At 37.8% G+C, this 25,568-nt stretch overlaps 1 protein-coding gene across 1 annotated transcript in view; it reads left to right on the top strand.

Moving 5' to 3' along the window:
- The first annotated feature begins 8,941 nt into the window (after positions 1–8,941).
- The window catches only part of nyap2a (neuronal tyrosine-phosphorylated phosphoinositide-3-kinase adaptor 2a), an 83,164-nt gene continuing 66,537 nt past the window's right edge, over positions 8,942–25,568 (top strand). Inside the window, exons 1-2 of the mRNA XM_001340889.8 lie at positions 8,942–9,432; positions 17,733–17,951. Coding sequence (XP_001340925.3) covers positions 17,755–17,951 — 197 coding nt within the window. The 5' untranslated portion in view covers positions 8,942–9,432; positions 17,733–17,754. The remainder of the gene's footprint in view (positions 9,433–17,732; positions 17,952–25,568) is intronic.

Consider the following 25,568-nt stretch of genomic DNA (forward strand, 5'->3'; position numbering starts at 1 on the left):
ACTGTATGTGTATCTCTTTTAAAATAAATGCACAGCGTTTAATAGCAGATTTGTTTTGGCACTATAAACCAAGCACCAAACTCACACTATTGACAGAGAGCCGTCTCAGAGTGTTGTGATTGACTGATTGGTGTTTGACATATGCAGGCTGCAGTCAGATTTTTATTTTATATTTATTTATTTGTTGTTTAAAAGCACCTTGATTTTGCTTGGTCTTTATTTCATTGATCTTACAGCAGAGACACGTCACATGCTATTCATGAAAAGAGCTTACATCGGCTTTAAGATGCAACTACATTTATATTTTCTGAATAAAAGTGCTGCTCTGCGCAGAGCTTGCCACCACAATGAAAGGCAGTTCTGAGTGGTTGCCTGGGCTTTGCCTTGTAGTTGCTAAGGTGTTCTGAGTGGTTCTAATCCTGTTGCTATGCCATATTTGATTGTTCTTAGCGGTTGATATTCTAAAAAGAGCCATCTTTAAGCGATATGCTATTTTTTTTTTTTTTGGCTTTCCTCTTATGTAGCCTATAGCTATTAAGCAGAATGTTGTTGAAAAACTATTTAATTGGACTGGAAGTTTTATTGGATGACCACTAGAGGGAATGTGCTCCTCTTCATTCAATTAGATCTCAGCCCATAGTCCTACTACAGTGACTCCCAACTATAGGTATATTGCATTGCGCAAAATCAAATAAAAATTATATTTGATTAAACGTTATTATTAAATAAATATAATAAATCATAATAAAATGTAAAGTTGCTTTATCTATCTATCTATCTATCTATCTATCTATCTATCTATCTATCTATCTATCTATCTATCTATCTATCTATCTATCTATCTATCTATCTGTCTGTCTGTCTGTCTGTCTGTCTGTCTGTCTGTCTGTCTGTCTGTCTGTCTGTCAATTCAATTCAGTTCAACTCAATTCAAAAATAGCTTTATTGGCTTAACAAATGTATTGCCAAAGCAGTTCTAGAGTTTACATAAAGTAATTTATATATATGACTACTATGAAGTCAGAATTATTAGCCCCCCTGAATTATTAGCACCCCTGTTTATTTTTTCCCCAATTTCTGTTTAATAGAGGGAAGATTGTTTCAGCACATTTCTAAGCATAATAGATTAAAAAACCTATTTCTAATAACTGATTTATTTTATCTTTGCCATGATGACAGTAAATAATATTTTACTTGATATTTTTCAAGACACTTCTATACAGCTGAAAGTGACATTTAAAGGCTTAGCTAGGTTAATTAGGTTAACTAGGCAGGTTAGGGTAATTAGGCAAGTTATTGTATAACGATGGTTTGTTCTGTAGACTATCGGAAAAAAATAGCTTATAGGGGCTAATAATTTTGTCCCATAAATGGTTTTTAAAAAAATTAAAAACTGCTTTTATTCTAGCCAAAATAAAACAAATAAGACTTTCTCCAGAAGAAAAAATATTATCACACATACTGTGAACATTTCCTTGCTCTGTTAAACATCATTTGGGAAATATTTAAAAAAGAAAAAAATCAAAAGGGGGGCTGATAATTCTGACTTCAACTGTATATATATATATATGTACATAATAAAAAAACAGCAAACAGTAAATTGTAGTAGTAAAAAAATATGATATTTATATAGAATTACAGTTTTTCTCAGTCTCTTTGGTGCATTACACTATTTACATTTGCACAACAGTTTATGGATTTCTCAAAACAATTAGTCCAAACTGCAAAACCTAGCTGATAACCTGCAAAAGCATGCCACTTGCTCAAAATGGATCGCTCATTCCTCAAAAGCAAGTATTGATGCCAATGAAAGTGTCAGTGTCATCAAGATGAAAAGTCCTGACACCATTGTTTATGAACAAGATAGTCAAATGACTTTGTCATGTTTTCATTATGACCGTTTACTCTGGACATTTTTTTTCCATTGCAAAAAAAAGTCCGAATTTGGTGACACGTCCTGAAAATGCTCAAGACAGCACTTTATACTATTTCCACAGCCTTTTGAAAACTACAGTAAAACTAGACATCTTCACTGCATAAGTGAGGTATCTGAGTACAAGACACTGCATATGTATGTTTCACATTTTTACTGCATTTGCTCTTTGCAATTCTAATTTATTCACAGCATTGTGCAAAAGAATAAACACACCCTTATTTACAACAAACATAAGCCTCCTTTGGGTAGAGCTGTACACAACTGTAAACAATATTGCAGAACAAACTGGAACTGAACCTACAAACATGCACAGGTCTGTAAATCATTCATCAAATTGTTCAATTTAGAAGACATTTTCAGGAAAATAAAGATTCACATTTTTAAATTAAAATATGCTTGACAAATTTTGACAACTAGTTCAACATTTTTTGTATGTAATGACTCAAGTAATGAAATGAGGACTATACGTTTCATAAGGAATAACTATTCAGCATTCACAAGTTTAGTTTGCTTTGACTGACATGACATAAGCAAATGATAATGTTATAAACAGCAGAGAGTTGCATGAAAGCTAATGATGCACGTCCAAAAGCATTCACAATTAGTTGGAAGGAATAAGAAACTGCTACTAGTATGTGGACAAATAACTAATTGTTTTGAGAAATGCATTAACTGTTGTGCAAATGTAAATAGTTTTGCGAGAAATGCATCAAAGCCACTGAGAAAAACTGTAATACCAAATGTAAATCCAAGCTTTCATTCTGGATGTGATTAATTGTTATATGTATAAATTATACAAATACTATTATAATTATAATTTTTTGACGACACAAAACAAAAATACTGATAGATCTAATTCGTTTATTATTAGTTCATCAGCGGTTTTATTTCCCATAACTCCTATACGAGTCAAAATAAGCTGTTATGTGTGTCTGTGCCTCTTCAGCGAGTACTTACAACGTATTTTTGTACAGGAAGTGTGTTTAAAAACCATTAAGAGCTGACGTGATGTTCAGAGCTGTGGAATGTGCTTCTTTGAACAGTTCAATTGAAGGATTCACTAGCTGGAAGAGTGTGTGTGTGTGTGTGTGTCTGTGTGAATAGTCAACGTGGGTGTCTCACTCCTCCATTTATACGTGTGCGGTCTTTGTTTCCTGTCTTTACTCCAGCAGCTAAAGAACGTGATCTGTTATCTCTATTCAGCTCTTAATGTCAGCCAGTTCTGAACACAAAAGAAACTCGTATCTACAGGAGGATTGAGTGTGTGTGTGTGTGTGTATGTTTACAGGCATCAGTGTATTCTGACCTCTGAATATCTGTGTGTGTGTGTGTGTGTGTGTGTGTGTGTGTGTGTGTGTGTGTGTGTGTGTGTGTGTGTGTGTGTGTGTGTGTGTGTGTGTGCATCAGTGTATTCTGACCTCTGAATATGAGTGTGTCTGTTTGTGTATATACAGGCATAAGCATATTCTGACCTCTGATTGTGTGCGTGTACAGTGCATGCAGTTCAAGTGAAGGGGGGTTATGATGTCATGGGGCAAGTGATTGATGGACAAAATCCCCCAGATGGACATTCATCCCAACACAGAAATAAACACACACACCCACCTACACACAGATAGAGAGTCTAAGAGACAAGAAAGAACAGGATGAAACATCAGAAGAGAGAAATATAACAGAATGACAGGCGAGCAAAGATACAAATCATCCTTACTCAATATACACAAACAAACAGCATCTATAATGGCCTATTCAATAGCAGTGTTGTTTTCAGCCAGTGTGTGTTTGAAGGAACAGTTCAGACTATTTGTCATCATTTACTCATTTTTATAAAGCTGTATAGGTTTCTTTCTTTTGTTGAACACAAAAGAAGATATTTTGAAGAATATTGAGGATGAAACAGTTGACGTAACCAGCCTTCCACAATTTTGTTTTCAGATGTTATACATTCCTTGCGTTTCGTTTATTGATTTCTTGATTTGTTCCAAATGCTTGTGTGATTTTTTTTTTCTGGGTGTGCCAGCACAGTCTTAGGCCCCGTTTACACTAGTGCGTTTTAGTTTGAAAACGCATAAGTTTTGCTACGGTTACGCCATCCGTCCACACTACGCCGGAGTTCTCGAGCGCCGAAAACGGAGCTCTTTGAAAACGCTAGAGAGGCCGTTTTCATTTTAAAACGCTGCTGCTCCGTCTCAGTGTGGATGGGGAAAGACGGAGACATCTGAAAACGGAGGCGGGGCTGCCGACGTTCGCCTATCTGATTGGGGCTTTTCCTCAATATTAAGTAGCCTAACACACACAGTTCAGTCTCGCATCATCTTCTTGTAAGTTAAGACTTCGCAAGTTTGATCAAGGCTGCAGTCTCCCCCTTCTCAGTTTGATATGGAAAACATACCGAGGACACGGGTAAATCTTCAAAGGGAACAGTGTACTTTATAACTTCATTCACATCACCCTGGTTGTTTCACTTTCTCAACAATAAAATGTAAACATGATTTAAGGAACTGCCTATTTTCTTTTTAATATTAGCAACTTAACAGACAGCAGAAATGTTGAGGCGGCATATATGAGCGTCATCTTCACTGTGTGGATATTTATAACAAAACGGAGCCTATAACAACTGCCTCCTTTCAATTTCAGTGAAAATACAAAACGCACCCTCTCTTTTGCTGAATATCAGTTTAGATATATTTCTGAGGTAATCTGCCACATTGTTTTAACTGTGCAGAGTTGTAGCTGCTTTACTGAGCCTACTGTATTTCAATACTGCTCATTTTTGGTGGTACTTGGAGAGACAATTTTTTTCTGAGGTGGTACTTGATGAAAAAAGTTTGAGAACCACTGTGTTAAGGGATTAAGTTGGAAACCTGTAACTAATGACTTCCATAGTATTTGTATTTCCTATTATGGATATCAATGGCTACAGGTTCAGCTTTCTTCAAAATAGTCAGTAAATTTACTTTTTTTGCTGTACCTTTAGTTGCAACACAGGCTCATGGTGAATACGTACCCCTGTCTACATTTCCGGAGAGCGTGAATTATGTAGCCAGTGGTATGTTTGGCTGCATTTTGTCTTTAAAACGAAAGCTACTGGGCGGTGTAACGCCTCCAATGGCTTCTGTTCATTTTAGCGCTATCAGCTGACCGCTTACCTTTGTACGAACAGCTTTTCCAGTGTTACCAGTTTGCCCAGTGGTTCACCACGTATGTGAGCAGACTTCGGACGCAGAGATGACAAGGATGATGGTGCTCGAGTCTAGTTACAGAAACCACAAAAGCAAAAAAAATAAATGAATAAATAAATAAACAACAGGCTGAAAACGTGGTGAAATCATGTGGCCACGATGGCTTTTCTTTTTCTACATTGCCTTTTAAAATACGGCCAGTGACTGGTTCGTGCGTGCAGGGAAACTGAAAAGCAGAGAAATTTGCTTGCCATCGCAGAACCGTTAAATTATCAAGGTCCTATGCACTCCGTCCCCTTTTTCCCCCCAATGACAACACCCCTGTCATTCGGTCAGTCATGCAAGTTGGCTTGGTCATCTGAAGTGTATATTGCGCCCTCTGTTGGATTTATGCAAGAAGAGGACATGTGAGAAAAATTTGTGATCATCAAAAATCGTACACAGCGGCCTCTGGTGGATTTACAAATACTGTACCTCCGATTACATATTCCTGTCCGGAGAAATGTAGACGGGTACATGTCCACAATGAGCCTGGCTTAAATTTGATTCCTTATTGTATGAATCCTCATTTATATTAAATAAAAAATGACATGATTCATTCATTCGTTTTCTTTTCGGCTTAGTCTCTTAATAAATCAGAGGTCGCCACAGCGGAATAAACCGCCAACTTTTCCAGCATATGTTTAACTCAGCGGATGCCCTTCCAGCTGCAACCCATCACTGGAAAACACCCATTCACACACATACACAACGGACAATTTAGCTTACCCAATTCACCTATACCACATGTATTTGGACTTGGAAACCGGAGCACCCGGAGGAAACCCACACAAATGGGGAGAACATGCAAACTCCACACAGAAATGCCAACTTACACAAGGCTCAAACCAACGACCTTCTTGCTGTGAGGTGACAGCGCTACCCACTGCCCCACCGTGCCACCCAAAATGACATGATTCTAATCACCAATCAAACTCCACTGATTCACCCTTCTCTCCTATTGGTTGTTGCATACCGTTAAACCTTTCTCAATTTTAGTTGCATACCTTGACATGTCTTCATTGATTCGCCAACAGTTGTTGTTTCCTATGCAGGCCACATCTCTGATAATGAAGAGAATCATGTCAGCTTGTTGCTTTATGTTGCATTAAGTAATGTAATGTGAAGTGGACGCTGACAACAGGAAGCTGATCCAAATGCAGGTTTATTATGCAGAGAATGGTCAGGCAAGCAACAGTCAATACAGGAGCAAACAGATGTACACGGGCAATCCAAAGTCGTGGTCAGTAAACAGGCAGATGATCAAAAGGCAGGAAGCACAAAGAAATAAACAAACAAAACAAGGTGAGGGTCAAAATCACAGCAAGACAAGGCAAGGAAAGCATGTCGTAATGTTCACAAAACTGTTCAACAAGACTCAGCAACTTCTGTTTGTTATGTGCTGTATAAATAATGCAGTAATTAGTCCATGTGAAGCTTCAGCTGTGTGAGTGTTTGCAATCAGAGAGAATCTAGGCCAGGTGTGTGAGTGGTGCATGACTGGATCTTGTAGCTCTTTTGCTGGCAGATTTGTAGTTCTCCAGCGATCTGCATGGGCTAGATTGCTGGTGACTGTGACAAATAAAGCTTTCTTTACCCAAAAGAAGAATTGCATTGTGCAAACAAAACTAAAATGATCAATGCATTGATTAAAAAATAATGATCTCACGATTATTTAGTTCAGCTAATGGTAAAACCTGTTTAAGAGAAAAAAGTTTTTAAAAATGAGAACACATTTGTCATTATGTTCATATCTATCTGCATACCTCTGATTATTGATAACAACCTGTGCATATATTAATCTTTTGTAAATATCAGCTTGTATAACCTGTATAATGTTCATAGTTCATCCATCTGTAATCTGTCTCACCATATAGTTTTTCTATAATTGCACTTTATAACTTAATCCTATGTCTTAATCCTCTTGCTGCTATTGCACTCCTGGTTAGACCTAACCTTTATTTTGTTGCCTTGTACTTGTACATCTGTAATTACATTAAAGTTGAATCTAATCTAATGTTAAGAGGACGTTTCAACCTACATAGTCTTTATCATGTCACACAGGAAATACAAGAGAACTGATCTGTCCAATAAACCAATGAGTTAGTAAACCAGATGAAAAGAAGAAAAAAAAACCATTGCAGAAATAAATCTGTTTAAAGCAGCACCTTTTATAGTCCAGAACACTCAAAATTCATAACTTCTTTCCTTACTTTCCTATCCTTCCTTTACTTTTCTTCTTTTTCTTTCCTCTTCTTTTCTTTCCTTTCCTTTGCTCAACTCTCTTTATCTTTCCTTTTCTTTGACCATCCCCTCCTATGATTTCATTCCTTTTCTTTTCTTTTCTTTTCTTTTCCATTCTTTTCTGTCTTGTCCTTTTCTCTCCTTCCTTTTATTTATTTTTCTCCTCTCCTGTCCTTTATTTTCTCTTCTTTTCTTTCCTTCCCTTTCTCTCATTTTTTACCTCTCTTTACCTTTCCTTTGCTTACATCTCTTTTCTTTTCCTTTCCTCTCCTTTCCTTCGTTTCATTTCCTTTCCTCCCCTTTACTTTTCTCTCCTTTCCTTTCTTTCCTTCCTTTTCCAACTTTTCATTTAATTTAATTTCCTTTCCTTCTTTTTCCTTTCATTTCCTTTCTTTCTCACTTTCTTTCTTTCCTCTAGTTTCTTTACATTTCTCTTCTTTCCTATGCTCAACTCTCTTTTCCGTTCTTTTCTTTCCTTCCTTCCTTTTCTCTCATTTCCTTTCCTCTTTCCTTTCCTCCCCTAATCTTTCATTTCTTCATTTCCTTTCCTCTCCTTTTGTTTCCATTCCTTCCCTTCATTTTCTCTCATTTCCCTTTTTTATTTCCCTTCATTCCCTTTCCCATTCTTTCTTTTCTTCCTTTCCTCACCTCTCCTTTTTTCCTCTTTCCTTTCCTTCCTTTTTCCACTTTTCCTTTCATATACTTTACTTTCCTCTCCTCTCCTCTCCTCTCCTTTCCTTTCCTTTCCTTTCCTTTCCTTTCCTCTCCTTTAATTTTCTCTCCTTTCCTTCCTTTCCCCACTTTTCCTTTCTTTCTTTCTTTCTTTCTTTCTTTCTTTCTTTCTTTCTTTCTTTCTTTCTTTCTTTCTTTCTTTTTCTTTCCTTTGCTCACATCTACTTTCCTTTCATTTCCTCTCCTTTCCTTTCTTTTCCTTCCCTTCCCTTTCTTTCCTGCTACTTCCTTTCATTCTCCTTTATTTCCTTTTCTTTCCTATTTCCTATTCCCTTTTCTTTCTCATCCCCTTTTCTTTCATATTTAAACACCAAAACATAAGACAACAGACATTTCTGAGAGCCTTTTTGCATCAGACGGTGTAGTTGCCCTAGTGATAACATTGTACGGGCAGAAGTCATGCCCTAAAGACGGGATAGTCACAAACAAAATCTTTCTCACTCACACTCTCTCTCTCTTTCTCTCCTTCAGGACCATGGACAGCTCTAAGCAAGCAACACGATTGGTTGAGAGACACAAGGGTCGCAGAAAAAGAAAGAGAGAGAAGAGAGAGAGATGATCACCAGGGGATGAAGTGAGTAAGCAGTGAGGGTTGGAGAGAGCTGGAGGGAAGGAGATCAGAACGCAAAGAAGAAGGTAGAGAGAGAGAGAGAGAGAGGGAGAAAGAGGGAGAAGAAAAGACAGATGCTATAGCTATAGTCAGCTTACTGACGCCCGAGCTGGGTTCATCGCTACGTGTGAGAGTGACGCGCACGGGGGTGTGTGTGTGTGTGACGGCAGCCGCAACAGCAGCAGGGGAGGACGGATCAAAGAGATTGTAGGACACGATGCATTTAGCAGCCTAACATCTACGCACACTCACCGCAGCCGGCTAAACGAGAACACGCTCATACTACGCGCATCCGCACGCAGCCCACCCCACACACACACACACACCACGCGTGTGTGGGGACAGCGCAGATGAGGCAACCACCAAAGGGAGCTGTGGATCTTGCCAGAAGCCTTTGGTAGGGGAGGGGACACCCGTGGTGGCTGTAGCCCCAGCAGGAGAGGTCGTAGGTGGAGAAGGGGTTGAACACTAACAACCGCCGTCGGGTTTTCTTCAGAGCTCTGGAAAAGTCAAAGATGGACACGTCCTTCATCCTTCTCTTTCTCCAGCCAGTGTGTGCTTGCTCCGAGCTGCGTCGCCGGGCTTGTCTGTCAGCCGTGGGGGGATTCGAGAACGTGCGGTGTTGAGAAACGCACACACCGAACACACCTGGAGATCAGCTGTTCCAGGAGAACAGATCCGCTGATACCGTGAGTGCTATTATCCAGATGTTTGTCTTTTCCTTATTTACAGTACACCTCATCCTTTTGCATTATCTTCATCAGCTCTCTGTCGTGTGTTTGACAGCAGTCAATGGATTGTTTGGGATACACATCAACATATTACCCACAATTCCCATTGAATACATCTTCAGATCCATTCATGACTCAACCATTTTTGATATTTGTATGTGATTATTCTCTACCTGATATGCAACATTTAGTGACCCTCATCTTTGGCTTTCTTTTTTGTGGAACGCAAGTGAATATATCATGAATTTAAACATTTAGGATCCAAATCAGCATGATATCGAGAGTTTTGATCAATGCAATCAACTGAGTGTTCTTTACAGTATCTTTGGCTTTCTTTTTGTGTGAAACACAATTGAATATATTAAGAATTGTATATTGAACAATGTTTTTTGGTTTGTCATTGGAGTCCAATGTTTTAGGAACTTCAGTGTGTTTCTTTATTGTGTTCTACTGAATAAACAAAGTCTTTTTGAAACAACATGGACGAGTAAATGAAACTAAATCTACATTTTTGGCTAAATTGTGCATTTAAATGAGATTTTTCATTTTCTTTATTTTCCTTATGTCATCATTTAATCACTGTCTTGAAAAACACTTGAGATCCAATTCAGCATAATATCGAGAGCTCCCATCTAAACTTTTGGCTATTTCTTGGTTTTATAATAGGAACTCCATTTTCACAAAACATTTTCAGAAAATGACTAGTGAAAAATTTACTTGCTTCTACTAATGTAGACCTTTTTTCCCCTCTGTGGAACAAATTGATATATTTTGAATATTAACTATAACCAGTGGTATTGATCAATACAATAAAGCCCGTGTTCTTTACAGTATCTTTGGCTTTCTTTTTTTGTGGAACACAATTATATATATTCAGAATTGTATATAGAACAATGTTTTTTGGTTCTTCATTGGGGTCCATGGTTTTAGGAATGTCAATGTGACTTTTTATTGCATTCTACTTGTCTTTTTGAGGCAACATGGACGAGTAAATGAAACTACATTTTCCTTTTTGGCTAAATAATGTCTTTAAATTAGTTGTTTGATGTGAGATTTTCCGTTTTCATCATATTCCTTATTTCTTCAGTTGTTCGCTGTCTGAAAAAACAAACATTTGGCATGATATCGAAAGTTCCCATCTACATTTTGCTACATTTTGGTTTGCATCAATAGTAAGTCCATTTCACAGAAGATTTTTAGGAAATGACTAGTGAAATTTTTACTTGCTAATACTAGTGTAGTTTCAAACCTTTTTTTCCCTATTTAGATAAACTGATATATTCCGAAGATTAACTAAAACCTGTGGTTTTGATCAATACAATCAATTGAGTGGTCTATACATTATCTTTGACTTTCTTTCTGTGTCGAACACAATTGAATAAATTCAGAATTTTATACAGAACAATGTTTTTTGGTTCGTCATTGGGGTCCAATGCTTTAGGAACATCAAGTTTTTTTTTATTGTGTGCTACTGAATAAACAAAGTCTTTTTGAGACTATATAGACGAGTAAATTAAACTACACTTTCCTTTTTGGCTATATAATGTCTTTAAATGAGTTGTTTTGTGTGAGATTTTCCATTTTCATTCTTATCCCTATTTTATCAGTTATTCGCTGTTTGAAAAAACAAACATCTGTGATCCAAATCAAATCAGCATGATATTGAGAGTTCCCATCTACATTTTTGGCTACATCTTGGTTTTATGAATTGAAATTCCATTTTCAATGGCTACATCTTACTAGTACGGGGTTGGAACTAGAACCTTTTGTCTTCAGAACTGCCTTAGTCCTTTGTGGCATAGATTCAACAAGGTACTGGAAATATTCCTCAGAGATTTTAGTCTATACTGACATGATAGAATCACGCAGTTGCTGCAGATTTGTCAGCTGCACATCCATGATGCGAATCTCCTGTTCCTCCACATGACAAAGATGCTCTATTGGATTGAGATTTGGTGACTGTGAATACCATTTGAGTACAGTGAACTTATTGTCATGTTTAAGAAACCAGACTGAGATGATTCACACTTTAAAACATGGCAGTTATCCTGCTGGAAGTAGCCATCAGAAGATGGGTACACTGTGGTCATAAAAGGATGCACATGGTCAGCAACAACACTCAGGTAGGCTGTGGCGTTGACATAAAGTTCAATTGGTTCTAATGGGCCCAAAGTGTGCCAAGAAAATATCTCAAACAACATTGCATCACCAGCAGCCTGAACCATTAATACAGGGCAGGATGGATCCATGCTTTCATGATGTTGCTGCCAAATTCTGACCCTACCATTCAAATGTCACAGCAAAATTGAGACTCATCAGACCAGGCAACTTTTTTCCAATCTTCTATTGTCCAATTTAGGTGAGCCTGTGCAAATTGTAGCCTCAGTTTCCTGTTCTTAGCTGACAGAAGTGACACCCGGTGTGGTCTTCTGCTGCTGTAGCCCATCAGCTTCAAGGCTGGATGTGTTATGCATTCAGAGATGCTCCTCTGCATACCTCGGTTGTAATGAGTGGTTATTTGAGTAATCAGCTCGAACCAGTCTGGCCATTCTCCTCTGACCTCTGGCATCAATAAGCCATTTGCGCCCTCAGAACTGCCGCTCACTGGTTATTTTCTCTTTTTTCAAACCAGTCTCTGTAAACCCTAAATATGGTTGTGCGTGAAAATCCCAGTAGATCAGCAGTTTCTGAAATACTCAGACCAGCTCGTCTAGCACCAACAACCATGCCACGCTCAAAGCCACTTAAATCACCTTTCTTCCCCATTCTGATGCTCGGTTTGAACTGCAGCAGATTGTCTTGATCTTGTCAACATGCCTAAATGCATTGAGTTGCTGGCATGTGATTGGCTGATCAGTAATTAGCGTAATGATCAGTTGGACAGGTGTACCTAATAAAGTGGCCGGTGAGTGTAGTTTAGACCTTTTTCCACTCTGTGGAACATGAATTAATATATTCTGAAGATTAAATATCTTTAAAAAAAAACTGTGTTCATCAGTTTAAAACTGTTTAATCAATAGAATAATTGTTTGGACTCAGTATTCATTACAGTATCTCCCTTTGTGAGTGAAAAAAAAAAAATAATTGATTTTTTTTTCGCTGAAATAATCCCTTAGTGAATATGTGGTGCGAGAGTTGCTACTTCAGCTTCTGTCCTATTTTTTTTACGATTCTAGATCTCCTCACACTGGGTGTGTTGCGTATATATTTGACTCCATATCTATGCCCCAGTTATGAATTGACTTTATTAATGTTATGTGGTGCAGAGGAAACCATGAATTACAGGGTATTGGATGGAATAAGGAAGCTGAGCTCCACTCACCGGGATCCATTGATGTGGTGCTGTGGTCTCGCTGACCTATTTCGCGTGTGTATGAGTGCCAGCAATGGGAAGATGGCATCTTGCCATCTCATCACTCTGAAAAAGAGACTTAGTTAGAATTAGATGCTTTTATTAAAACACATACAACCACATAAGAATATTGGTGCTAAAACATCATGGTGAAATATGATCCATCTGCGACACATCTTTAGAGTAGAGGAGAGGAATATCGCATTTCATGCTTTCGGCATTACATCAGACACACACACACACACACACACACACACACACACACACACACACACACACACATGGTGGGGATATCACGCCTGCCAGTGTAAAGCGGAACTAATGCATCTTCAGCACAGAATTAGGTTCCCAGCTTCCTTCATTATGTCAGCGCACTAGGATACTGTTGCCTGGAAACCCACAGTTCCTTCTCCTCACGTTCCAGTTATAGAGCACAGCTGTTTGTGGTGTGTTTTTAAGTGTGTATGTGTGAGGGAATCTATGGGAATGTGCAGCTGTGTGTGTGTTTGGCCACATGAGTGTGCACAGATGTGTGAGTGATGCTAAATGAAGGAAAGGCAGATGAGTAGGTGGGATTGGGACTGAGGAAGGAATGGGACGAGGGGGAGACAATCTGAGATCAGAGTCTATATTAAGACATGCTGAATAATACAACAGAGAACAGCGCACTCGATGACATCTTTACAAAGTTGTAAAAATAACTTGACATACTCTCTCTCACGCACACATGCAATTGCAGGCTGAAAATCATTTTCCTGTGTGCACAGTATACAGTCTTTAAGTGCATGTAGAGTAAGACAGTGGGGTGGAATAAGACCATTTGTTGTAATGTTAACTGAATAATCCTGGATGGATGGATGGATGGATGGATGGATGGATGGATGGATGGATGGATGATCGTATGGGGATGGATGGCGAATGATAGTATAAGATTGATAGATTGTAAGTATCATTAAAATGATTGCATTTAGTATTAAAACAGATGGATGGATGGTGATGGATGTATGGATGGATGGATGGATGGATGGATGGATTGATGGATGATCATATGGGGATGGATGGCGAATGATAGTATAACATTGATAGATAGTAAGCATCTTTAAAATGATTGCATTTGGTATTAAAACAGATGGATGGATGAATGGATGGATGAACGAATGAATGAATGGATGGATGGATGGATGGATGGATTGATGGACAGATGGATGAATGAATGGATAAACGGAGAGATAGCGAATGATAGAATAACAGACTGATAGATAGCGCTTCTTAACTAAACATCATCAAAATTATTGTATTTGGTATCAAAAAGGAAGGATGGATGGATGGATGGATGGATGGATGGATGGAAGGATGGATAGATATATGGACAGATAGAAGAATGGATGGTTAGATGGATGGATGAAATGACAGACGGATGGATGGATGGCAAATGATACAATAACAGACTGATAGATAGCGCTTCTCAACTTAACCATTTAAATGATCACATTTGGTATTAAGATGGATGGATGGACGAATGGATGGATGGATGAATGGATGCATGGATGGATGGATGGAGAATAGATAGCCCTTCTCAACTAAACATTACTAAAGTGAGTGCATTTGGTCTCAAAATGAAAAGATTGATGGTCAGATGGAGGGATGGATGATAATTGATAAAATAACGGACTGATAGATAGCGCTTCTTCACTAAACCATTAAAATGATTGCATCTGGTATAAAAACGGATGGACGGACGGACAGACAGACAGATGGATGGACGGATGGATGGTCAGATAGACGGATGGATGAACAGATGGATGAATGGTCATATGGATGTATGGATGGACAGATGGATGGATGGTCAGATGGAAGAATGGTCATATGGACGGATGGATGGACAGAGGGATGGATGGATAGATAAATGGCGAATGATAGACTAACAGATTGATAGATAGAACTTCTTAACTAAACTTCATTAAAATGAAGCATTTGGTATCAAAACGGATGGATGGATGGATGGATGAATGGATGAATGGATGGATAGATGGATGGATGGATGGATGGATGGATAGATATATGGACAGATAGAAGGATGGATGGTCAGATGGATGGATGAAATGACAGACGGATGGATGGATGGCAAATGATACAATAACAGACTGATAGATAGCGCTTCTCAACTTAACCATTTAAATGATCACATTTGGTATCAAGATGGATGGATGGACGAATGGATGGATGAATAGATGGATGCATGGATGGATGGATGGAGAATAGATAGCCCTTCTCAACTAAACATTATTAAAGTGAGTGCATTTGGTCTCAAAACGAAAGGATTGATGGTCAGATGGAGGGATGGATGATTATTGATAGAATAACGGACTGATAGATAGCGCTTCTTCACTAAACCATTAAAGTGATTGCATCTGGTATCAAAACGGATGGACGGACAGACAGACAGACAGATGGATGGACGGATGGATGGTCAAATAGACGGATGGATGAACAGATGGATGAATGGTCATATGGATGTATGGATGGACAGATGGATGGATGGTCAGATGGAAGAATGGTCATATGGACGGATGGATGGACGGATGGATGGACAGAGGGATGGACAGAGGGATGGATGGATAGATAAATGGCGAATGATAGACTAACAGATTGATAGATAGAACTTCTTAACTAAACTTCATTAAAATGAAGCATTTGGTATCAAAACGAATGGATGGATGGATGAATGGATGGATAGATAGATAGATAGATAGATAGATAGATAGATAGATAGATAGATAGATAGATAGATAGATAGATAGATAGATAGATAGATAGATAGATAGATAGATAGATAGATAGATAGATGGATGGATGGATGGATGGATGGATGGATGGATGGATGGATGGATGGATGGATGGATGGATGGATGGATGGATGGATGGATGGACGGATTTGTAATTTCTATTTTGACAACCTTAAAACAATTTGCAATTCTGGCTTTGCCTCACACAGGTGAGTGAGCTTGACAAATCACCTGTAGAAAACACACAAACTTTCATCTCCCTGTCATTTTAACAGACATAATTTTGCGCCAGACACTATCTTACAATTTTTTACTCAACATCTCAAAAAAAAAAAAAAAAAGAAAAACATTATGCATTTATGAAGTGAGCTTCACACAGGTGAGTGGGCTTGACAAACCAACCGTAGAAAATTCTCTCTAAAAAAACAGTCCCCCTCCTATCTCTTCGAGCACTCACGCTTCCTTTGTTTAATTAGCACCTCTTGTGTGTATCGTCTCTTCTTGTTGAATCACTGAATGCCTCCTCAATTGTAGGTCGCTTTAGACCAGGGTGCCCAAACTTGGTCCAGGAGGGCAGATGTCCTGCAGATTTTATCACCAACTTGCCTCAACACAACACACCTGCATGGATATTTCTAGAAAGCCTAGTAAGAGCTTGATTAGCTAGCCCAGGAGAGTCTGATTGGGATTGGAGCTAAACTTTGCAGGACACCGTCCCTCCAGGGCCAAGTTTGTTCACCCCTGCTTAATACAAAACCATCTGCTAAATCAGGGGTTCCCAAACTTTTCAGCCCCCGACCCCCAAAATAATTCCAGTGACTCGCGACCCCCAATCTCCTCTGAGGTGGTTATACATACAAAAACCTTGCATGCAATAGCGTGCACACCTGGCATTATAAAATCAATCTGCTGCATCTGATGCTATAGCTGGGTCTTTAATATAATGCAATTACCCCAGGGGTCACAATCCAATGGAACTAGTAACTATAAGCTGCTATAGTAAGTATAAAGTATATAGTATGTATAAATGACTATTTTTTCTCTTCAGTAGGTTATGGATAAAATATGGTAATTCTTATAGATTAATAAAAATAAATAGATTTTTGGAAATCACCAGGTGACCCCCCTTCATTGCCCCGTGACCCCTCGGGGGGTCCCAACCCCCACTTTGAGAACAACTGTGCTAAATGACTAAATGTAACTATATAAGTAAAAATATGGTTATACTTTGTTTTAAGGTACAACTCCTGCTACCGACAAACACTAAGACTTTCGGCTCATCAAATGACTAATTCATTTAACAATGTTTATTATTAGTTAGTAGTTGGATTTATGTTTATAGAATAAGATCATACTTTAGAAGAACCAATAAACAGCCAATATCTTAAAATAAACAGACAATAACCCAGCAGTTAATAGTGGGAAAAGGTACCTAAACTAAAAAATACAAAAAATAGTCAGAATTATTTACCCTCCTGAATTATTAGGACCCCCCACCCCTCATATATATTGTTCCCCAATTTCGAATTAACACAAAGAAGATTTTTTCAATACTTTTCTAATCATAACAATTTGAATAACTAATTAATGTCATTGTATAACAGTGATTTGTTCTGTAGACCATGAGAAAAAATAATTGCTTAAGGGGGCTAATAATATTGACCTTAAAATGGGGCTAATAATATTGACCTTAAAATGGTTATTAAAATTTAAAAACTCCTTTGTTTTAGCAGAAATAAAACAAATAAGGCCTTTTCCAGAAGAAAAAAATATTATAGGAAATTTTTAAAAGTTCCTTGCTTTGTTAAACATAATTTAGAAAATATTGGAAATTAAAAAAAAAAAAATAAATCACAAGAGCTGATCATTTTATGTCATCATTTTAGCCAAGTAAACACACGTTAAACATGCTTTGTCTTGCCCTTTCCCTGCAGAAAATCAAATCATGCTCCTTAATGTTAAAGGATAACATGTTCCCCTGAGAGCACATGCCGTTATGTGTGTGTGTGTGTACATCCCACCTGTACCTCTGTAGTTGTTTTGTTGTTGTTTTTTTCTCAAGCTCTCAGGAGGACAGAATGACATTGTGTGTGAGACACTCATGTCTGTCTGTCATTCAGGCAGTCTCTGCTGTGCTGAAGGATGGATTCAGGGGAAGACGAGTGCACACGCTTCCTGCACTATGTAGAGGACAGCGGTCTGAGGGCGTATGATGAGCTGGTCATCCAGAACGCCTCCGACATCGCCCGAGAGAGCGACCGCGTCCGCAATCACACACACTGGACTTACCTACAGGAGAAAAACCAGAAGAAGAGACGGCAAGAGGAAGCCATTAAGAGGTACATACACACAGAGGGCTTGTGTAAATGTAAATATAATGTGAAAACGTAACTAATTTATGTACTGTCAGAAAGGTGGCTAATTTATACAAAATCATACGATTTTTAAAAGGAAGCATTGCAAAAACATCATGGGCAAATCATAACAAATGAGATGATACAAATTCATATTTATTAGCCACCTAATAAAACAAGTTCCAATTGATTTATGACTGTTTTGGAATATGCCACAGTGATAAATAATAGTTTTTGTTTAATTAATTGATTTCAACATGCCAAACTAAATCAAACTATTTAGAATAAGGCAAGCAACTCATGCTTCACTGCTATTTTGTAAAGAGAGCAAGCATATATTTTTTCCACAATAAATGTATCCACACTACAGGATAGCTACAGTTGAAACCAGAAGTTTACATACACTGTATAAAAAGGCACATAACCATTAAATAAAACAGTCAGATGTTAATGTGACTAAACTTTTTCTCTTTTAGGTAAGTTAGGATTTTCAAATTTGTTTCTGTTATGCTTAATAGCAAAATAATGAGAGAGATCTTTTTTGAGAAATTGGTATAAGTTTTCTTGAAAGTCAAGTTTACATATAATAAGATTATTCTGCCTCTGAAAAAGCTCAGAAGATGGTGTCAAGGTTTGGAAGTTTCTGATTGGCTAATTGGCAACATTTGAGTTAATTAGAGGCACAACTGTAGAGTAGTATTTAAGATAAACCACTGCTTCCTTGTGTGACAACATGACAAAATCAAGAAGCCAGAATAAATTAAAAAAACAGATTACAATTTGCTAAATTACACTGGGAAAAATAATAATTTTTGGAGACATGTCCTGTGGACTGAGGGAATTAAGATTGAACTGTTTGGCCATAATGACCAGTGTTACATTGGAGGACAAAGGGGAAAGCGCACAAGCCTAGGAACACCATCCCAACTGTAAAGTATGGGGGTGGCAGCATCATGTAGTGGGGCTGTTTTGCTGCAGGAGGGACTGGTCCACTTCACAGCATAGATAGCATCATGAAGAAAGAACATTATGTAGAAATACTGAAGCAACATCTGAACACATCAGCCAGGAAATTAAAACTTGGCCAAAAATGGGTCTTCCAAACAAAAAAAGCATTCGGCCAAATTAGTTTAAATGTGCTTTAAGGACAACAGAGTCAATGTTTTGTAGTGGCCATCAACAAGCCCTGATCTCAATCCTATAGAAAATTTGTGGGCAGAGTTGAAAAAGCTTGTGCGAGCAAGACAACCTAAAAATCTGACTCAGTTACACCAATTCTGTCAGGGGGAAAGGGCCAAAATTCATCAAACTATTGTGAGAAGCTTGTGGAAGGATACCCAAAATCCAACCAATTGGCAATTGACCAAAGTTATACAGTTTAAAAGCTAAAAAATACCAAGGAAATGTGTGTAAACTTTTGACTGTCTAGAAATCAATAAAAAATTCTCAAAAAAAAAAAAAATTATCTCATTATTCTGGCATTAAGCAAATGTAAATCATTTAGGTAATCCTAACAGACATAAAATAGTAAACGTTTAGTATGATTTAACATCAGACTTTAAAAAAAAATTGGTTATGTTCCTTTTTTAGAGTGTATGTAAACTTCTGGTTTCAACTGTGTAGATTACAGAATACAAGGTCTTTTAGAATGCAAAGCAATCACCCAGAATTTTTTTACTTGGATCTACTCATCTATCGACCTTTGTTTTAGAACGTAAAATTACCCATTATGCTTTGTGGATATGCGCAAGGAGAATGCAAAGAACTCTTTATTATGCAGTGAGGTATTGTTTGTGTGTCTGTGTTTGTGTGTTTACATTGAAGAGCCGCGGAGCACAGTATAATAGCGAACAGGTCGGGAACACTGACGCGTTATTTCAGCATTTGATCTAACGGCAGACACTGAATTAAAAGAGGTCTTTTCTCTCACACTTTAACCGCATCTGAAAGAATCATAACGGCTTTAATACATGTCGTTTTTCAAAATTAAAGTTTTACATCACAAAAACACTCTGTGAGCCACTAAAAACACCCAGTTGAGGAACGCTGCCCTGGCTGATGACATTTCTTAGCGGAAGTTATAAGCTGTTTACCGGAAGACGCTGATCACTATGGCGCCCTCCATGCAGCAATGAAGAAAAAGGTCTGTAGGGAGACAAAACTAGTCATTTTTACAAACCATCTGAATGAATGTTCAGTATTGTAATTTGTTTAACATATAATATTCTTTTAATAATCATATTAGTTTTTATTTGTATTTTATTGTTGTTTATTTTATGCATGTTTATATGCATTACAGTGGGGGAAATAAGTATTGAACATGTCATCATTTTTCTCAGAAAACATATTTCTAAAGCTGCCGTTGAATTTTCACTGCATGTTGGTAACAAACAAAGAAATCAATATATGAAAAGAAAATGAATCTAATTAGTTTACAAATAAGATTAAATGTACAAAAATATACAAAAATGTACAATGCAATGGCACAGGGTAAAGTTACTGAACACATGAAGAAAGGAAGGTGTAGAAAGGTATGGAAAGCCCAGACAGGAGATGAAATCTCTCAGTAGTTATTTAGCAACCCTCTGCCCTTCTTCATGGTAAATGAATATTAGCTGCTTCAGTCCAACATCTCATATTGATAGTGTTTAATACTTACTTAATTATAATTTAATCTGCAATGCTTTGGCAATACCTGACAAGTCATGCCAATAATGCTCTTTTGGAAGAGGGAGAGAGAGAGAAAAAGACAGAGAGAGATGAAGGTCACTAGTCCTGCGCTCTAAGTCAATGAGGAAATGGCTGGATATCAGAGAGACAAACACAGAGTCAATGAAAACCGTTGGCCATTATGGTGTGCATGTGTATCTGTATGCGAGATCGAGAGCGACAGAGAGTAATTTGGAACAGACAGTTCTGCCAATCTAATAAAAGACAGACACAAAAGGATGCTCTGATTTATCTAACATCAGCCTGAGGTGTGTGAGTTTGTGTGAGTGTAATCATATTGCAGTGCATTTGTATTCTCCTTTACTGCTATTTTAACTTCTGTGAAGCTAAATTTAGATCTGCAAAATATATGCAACCTATTTTACTTTAGCAATGACATATTTCTGAGGGGGGATAGGGTCTTTAATGCAAATAGGATCCATTTTTGACTGATTCATTTTTTAGATTTTGTTGTTGGTTCATCATTTTAGTGTCCATCCTGTTTTGTACACACAAAGTTTAGTGATTTATGGGTATGATAACCAATTTACTAACCAAATTTATAAAATGATAAACAAAACATGCATTTAAACATGAATCAGAGTTGTGTCCTGTGTTCTGAAATGCAAGAAAACATAGTTCATAGTACATCTTCACTTATAAGAGTTGCCAGATATTCTTAGGAAAAACCCAAAAAGTGCATACCCAAAGTAAACTATAATGTAAACACCCCATAAAACAATGTGTCACTACCTGCTTTTTTAAATCCATAAGCTGAATTATTTGAGCCTAAAGACCCTTAATAATCATCAGTTATTATGAGAGGACGTGGCAACAAATCAAGAGTGTGCTCTGTAAAGCAGCCTTCCAAACATAAAACCAACACAGGCTCATTCTAAAAACGTAGCCCTATATTCTGGAGGTTGCGAATTATGTAGCCAGAAGTACTTATTGCTGCATTTCATCTGTAAAACGAATGCTTCGGGGGGGTATAGCGCTGATCCTTTTCGTGTTTATCAGCTAACAGCTAGGTCAATCTGTGCTTTTGAAAACACTATTAGTTGGGTTTAGGGAAGGAGGAGGGTGAGTCGGTCGATCGGTCAGGCAGTCAATCATTCACTCAGTCCTCTGGTGGATTTACGTGAGAACAGCAGGCGCATATTTGACGCTCTCCTGAAATGTATATAGCGGTGCATTTTCAGAATGAGTCTGGGTTGCATAAAACAAAATGTTAGTTCATTTTAATTTTGTAATTATTTTGGAGCATACTAGCTTACAGATAACCTTAAAGAGCCATGAAACCCCCCGTTTCACACCTCTAATTTGGAAAAAGTGTATTATGGAGGACTCGCATTCCTAGGACTGGATTGGAGAGGTGTTAGATCCAAATCATGTGCATTATAAGTTTGTAGAAGTTATACACTAAAAATATCCTCAAATATAAATTTTAAGTACTGCTTCAGTGAACTTAAACAAGTATATTAAAATCCATGAATTTCCCCTAGTTGTATTAAGATCTTTTTTTCAAAGTGTGCTTTAAATGCTTTAAAAATTTGCTAAATCTTTGTAGACTAGAAATATATGTACTGTGTATCATTTATTCTAAAAATGTGGGCAATAAATTATAGATACATTTTTTTTAACAAATACTAATCTTATTTTTTTTAATTCAACTATGGGTTGTGGCTAGGTAGGGGGCTTACAAGAAATTGTGCCCAGGGGCCTCTGAATTATTAATCCGGGCCTGGTGATGGGAAATTCAGATTTCTAACACTGATGTTAGGACTTAACATTATGTAGTCAGCTATAGTAAGTTCAGTCGGTTAAAACATCACCATGATCTGAAAAATGTCTTACAGTAAAGTTTCACAACCCAACTGAATTTTCAAATGTCACATTTAGTTTTTTTAATGCACATTTTCTAAATTTATGCACATCTAGATATGCATAAAAATTGGTGGATGGAAACATAGATAATGACAATGGCACCCAGAAGAGAGACCAACATCTAATTTGCTGTCCCGCTCTTATATGCTGCATTAGAAACTGTGCATAAGTGCCTGGCTTAAGAGGTGATTAGATTTTTGTAACTTGATGCAAAAATCCAAGCTCATGGGAGTCATACACAATGTTAATTCATTTTCCACTGCACCATGACTTTATATTCTATACTGTACATTATTTCTGTTAAGTGACAAACTTTTGTCTAAGCAAAGTCAGACCTTACTGTCCAGATTAATTCATTATAAAATCAAGGTATAATCATATTTTATTGTGGTAAAATAAGCGTAATCTAGAGGCCTTTGTCTTTTAAATAAGCCACTTCTGATACCAAGTGATCAACTAGTAAGTCAAGTTATTGTTTGTGTTCCAAAAACATGGATAGGTGACAAGACTTTTGTCAGGTAGTATATACACTATACAAAAACCCACATTTGCTTCCATCCACAAAGGTTTTTTTTCAGCTTGGTACAGTAAATCCTCCATGAGGTATTTTGAGCTGACAACTGAGAGTTAATCTACATCATGCAAAATAGGCATAATAGGACTCCTTTAACACATTCCTCCACCCTCTTTGCCTAGTTTTCATTCCTCCTGTCCGCTACCCGTTCTTTTTCAGCGACATGTCCTCTCAACCCCCTCATTTTCTCTTCCGCTGCCCCTTTAACCCAACATTTCCTCCTATTTGCACCCTGTAATCGAACCCCAGATCCTTTCCTCCTCTTTAGCATCTTTCTGACAGCTCTGAATTGTGGCCCTCTTTTCATAGATTCAGACACTCGTACCACAGCAATGGGGCGTAAGTGAGGTGTTCTTCATGTGGAGAGGAGGTCAATGACACTTTGGGTGTTTGGGTTCATCTGAAGGTCGTCTCTCTCGCTCTTTCTCCAAGGCTTTTTAGTGGGATTAAACAATCAGGATAACAGCACCCAGATGAAATTACATTAATATAAGTCATGAAAGAGGATCAAAACACACACACACACATATACGTAATTATTATGCAAGCCAATTTTGTAAATATATTTTTTTCCCAATCACAATGGACTCATTTCAAATAACATAAATTGTTATTATTACAACTATTGAGGGCAGCACAGTGGCTCAGTGGTTTGCGCTGTTGCCTCACAGCAAGAAGGTCACTAGTTCTAATCCCGGCTGGCTCAGTTGGAATTTCTGTGTGGAGTTTGCATGTTCTCCCGTGTTTGCGGTTTCCCCCACAGTCCAAAGACATGCACTATAGGTGAACTGAATAAACTAAATTGGCCTTAGCGTATTTGTGTGCATGTGAGAGTGGATGGGCATTTCCCAGTACTGGGTTGCAGCTGGAAGGGCATCTATTCAGCCCCCATTTTTCAAAGCCCAGCCCTCACTTTAGTCTGCAATCTCCAATTAACCCTCCCCTCCCCCTGTTCTCACTTTCGTCCTCCTCCCCGATCCTCACTTTAGTCTGCGATCAGCCCTACATTCCCCCCTCCCCACTCGAGCTGAACCCTCTTTAAATGAAAATCCTAGAATCGCCCCTGGCAGATTCCTTTTACAGGTTAAATGAGCCAAAAACAACATGTAAGTCTAAAATTATTTAACCCAGGCTTATTGTGAATACGTACCCCTGTATACATTTTTTGAAGAGCACGAACTATGTAATCAGAGGTACAAGTAAACAAGTAAATAACAGGGTGATAATGTGGTAAGATCCAAAAACGTGGTAAAAATCCGGAGGCTTTTCTTTTTCTGGATTGCTTTTGAAAACACTATCGGTTGGGTTTAGGAAAGGGAGTGGTTGGGGTTATCGGTCGGTCGGTCAGTCAGTCAAAAAATATAGGACAAATAAGCCTAAAACAACATGTAAAAGTCCAAAATGATTAGACACAGGCTCACTGCGAATATGTACGCCCGGATACATTTCTAGAGAGCACAAAATATATTGCCTATATATAGGTGCATTTCTTCTTTCAAACAAACACCACGGGGCGGTATAATGTCACCGATGGCTACCTTTTTGAACTACCAGCTGATTGCTTATCTCTTTGTGGACAGCTTTTCCCACTGTTACCAGTTTGCCAAGTGGCTCGCTGCGTACATTGTGGACTTGAGACGTTAAGAGCAGAGTTGACAGCGATGAGTGGGTTCGAGTCCGGTGAAGAACGATTTCAGAAACCAGGTAAAACAAAGGCAAAAAACAAATAAATAAACAAGTAAATAATAGGGTGAGAGCAACCTAAGATCTGAAAATGTGCTAAAATTCAGGCGGCTTTTCTTTTTCTGGATTGCTTTTGAAAACCCTATTGGTTGGGCTTGAGTGGGGTGATCGGTCAGTCAGTCAGTCGACAGCGGTCTCTGGTAGATTTACATGAGAACAGCTGGTGCAAATGGAAGTCAAAAGAAGTAATTGAGATCTTAAAAAGCATACACAGCGGCCTTTAGTGGATTTGTGAAAACAAAACTGCAATAAAACGTATCTACTGGGACGTATTTCGTGCTCTACAGGAATGTATACAGGGGTACAAATCCATAATGAGCCTGGGTAGAAATTATTACAATTATTTGTAATTATTTAGAAGAAACTTTTATCTAAAGCATCCTACAAATAAGAATAATAGAAAAGTTTCAGGTCGTGAGAGAACGGCAGTATATAAATGTCATAAAAAGTCTAATTTGGATTAGGTTTTTAAATTTATATCAGACAAAACAGAAAAAAACAGTTATGGAATAACTAATAAGTGCTACTGTTAGTTAAGTGTTGTTATTAATATTAGTTTTATTATTATTATATAATGATGCAATACAAGAAATCCAGTTTGAGATTAGACACAGAAATACACATTTGAATCAAATTTTGATGTTCTCATTTTGTGAAAACTGCCTTTAAAAAATGCACTGTAATTAAAA

The sequence above is a fragment of the Danio rerio genome, chromosome 15, assembly GCF_049306965.1.
Source record: "Danio rerio strain Tuebingen ecotype United States chromosome 15, GRCz12tu, whole genome shotgun sequence".
NCBI classification, from domain to species: domain Eukaryota; kingdom Metazoa; phylum Chordata; class Actinopteri; order Cypriniformes; family Danionidae; genus Danio; species Danio rerio.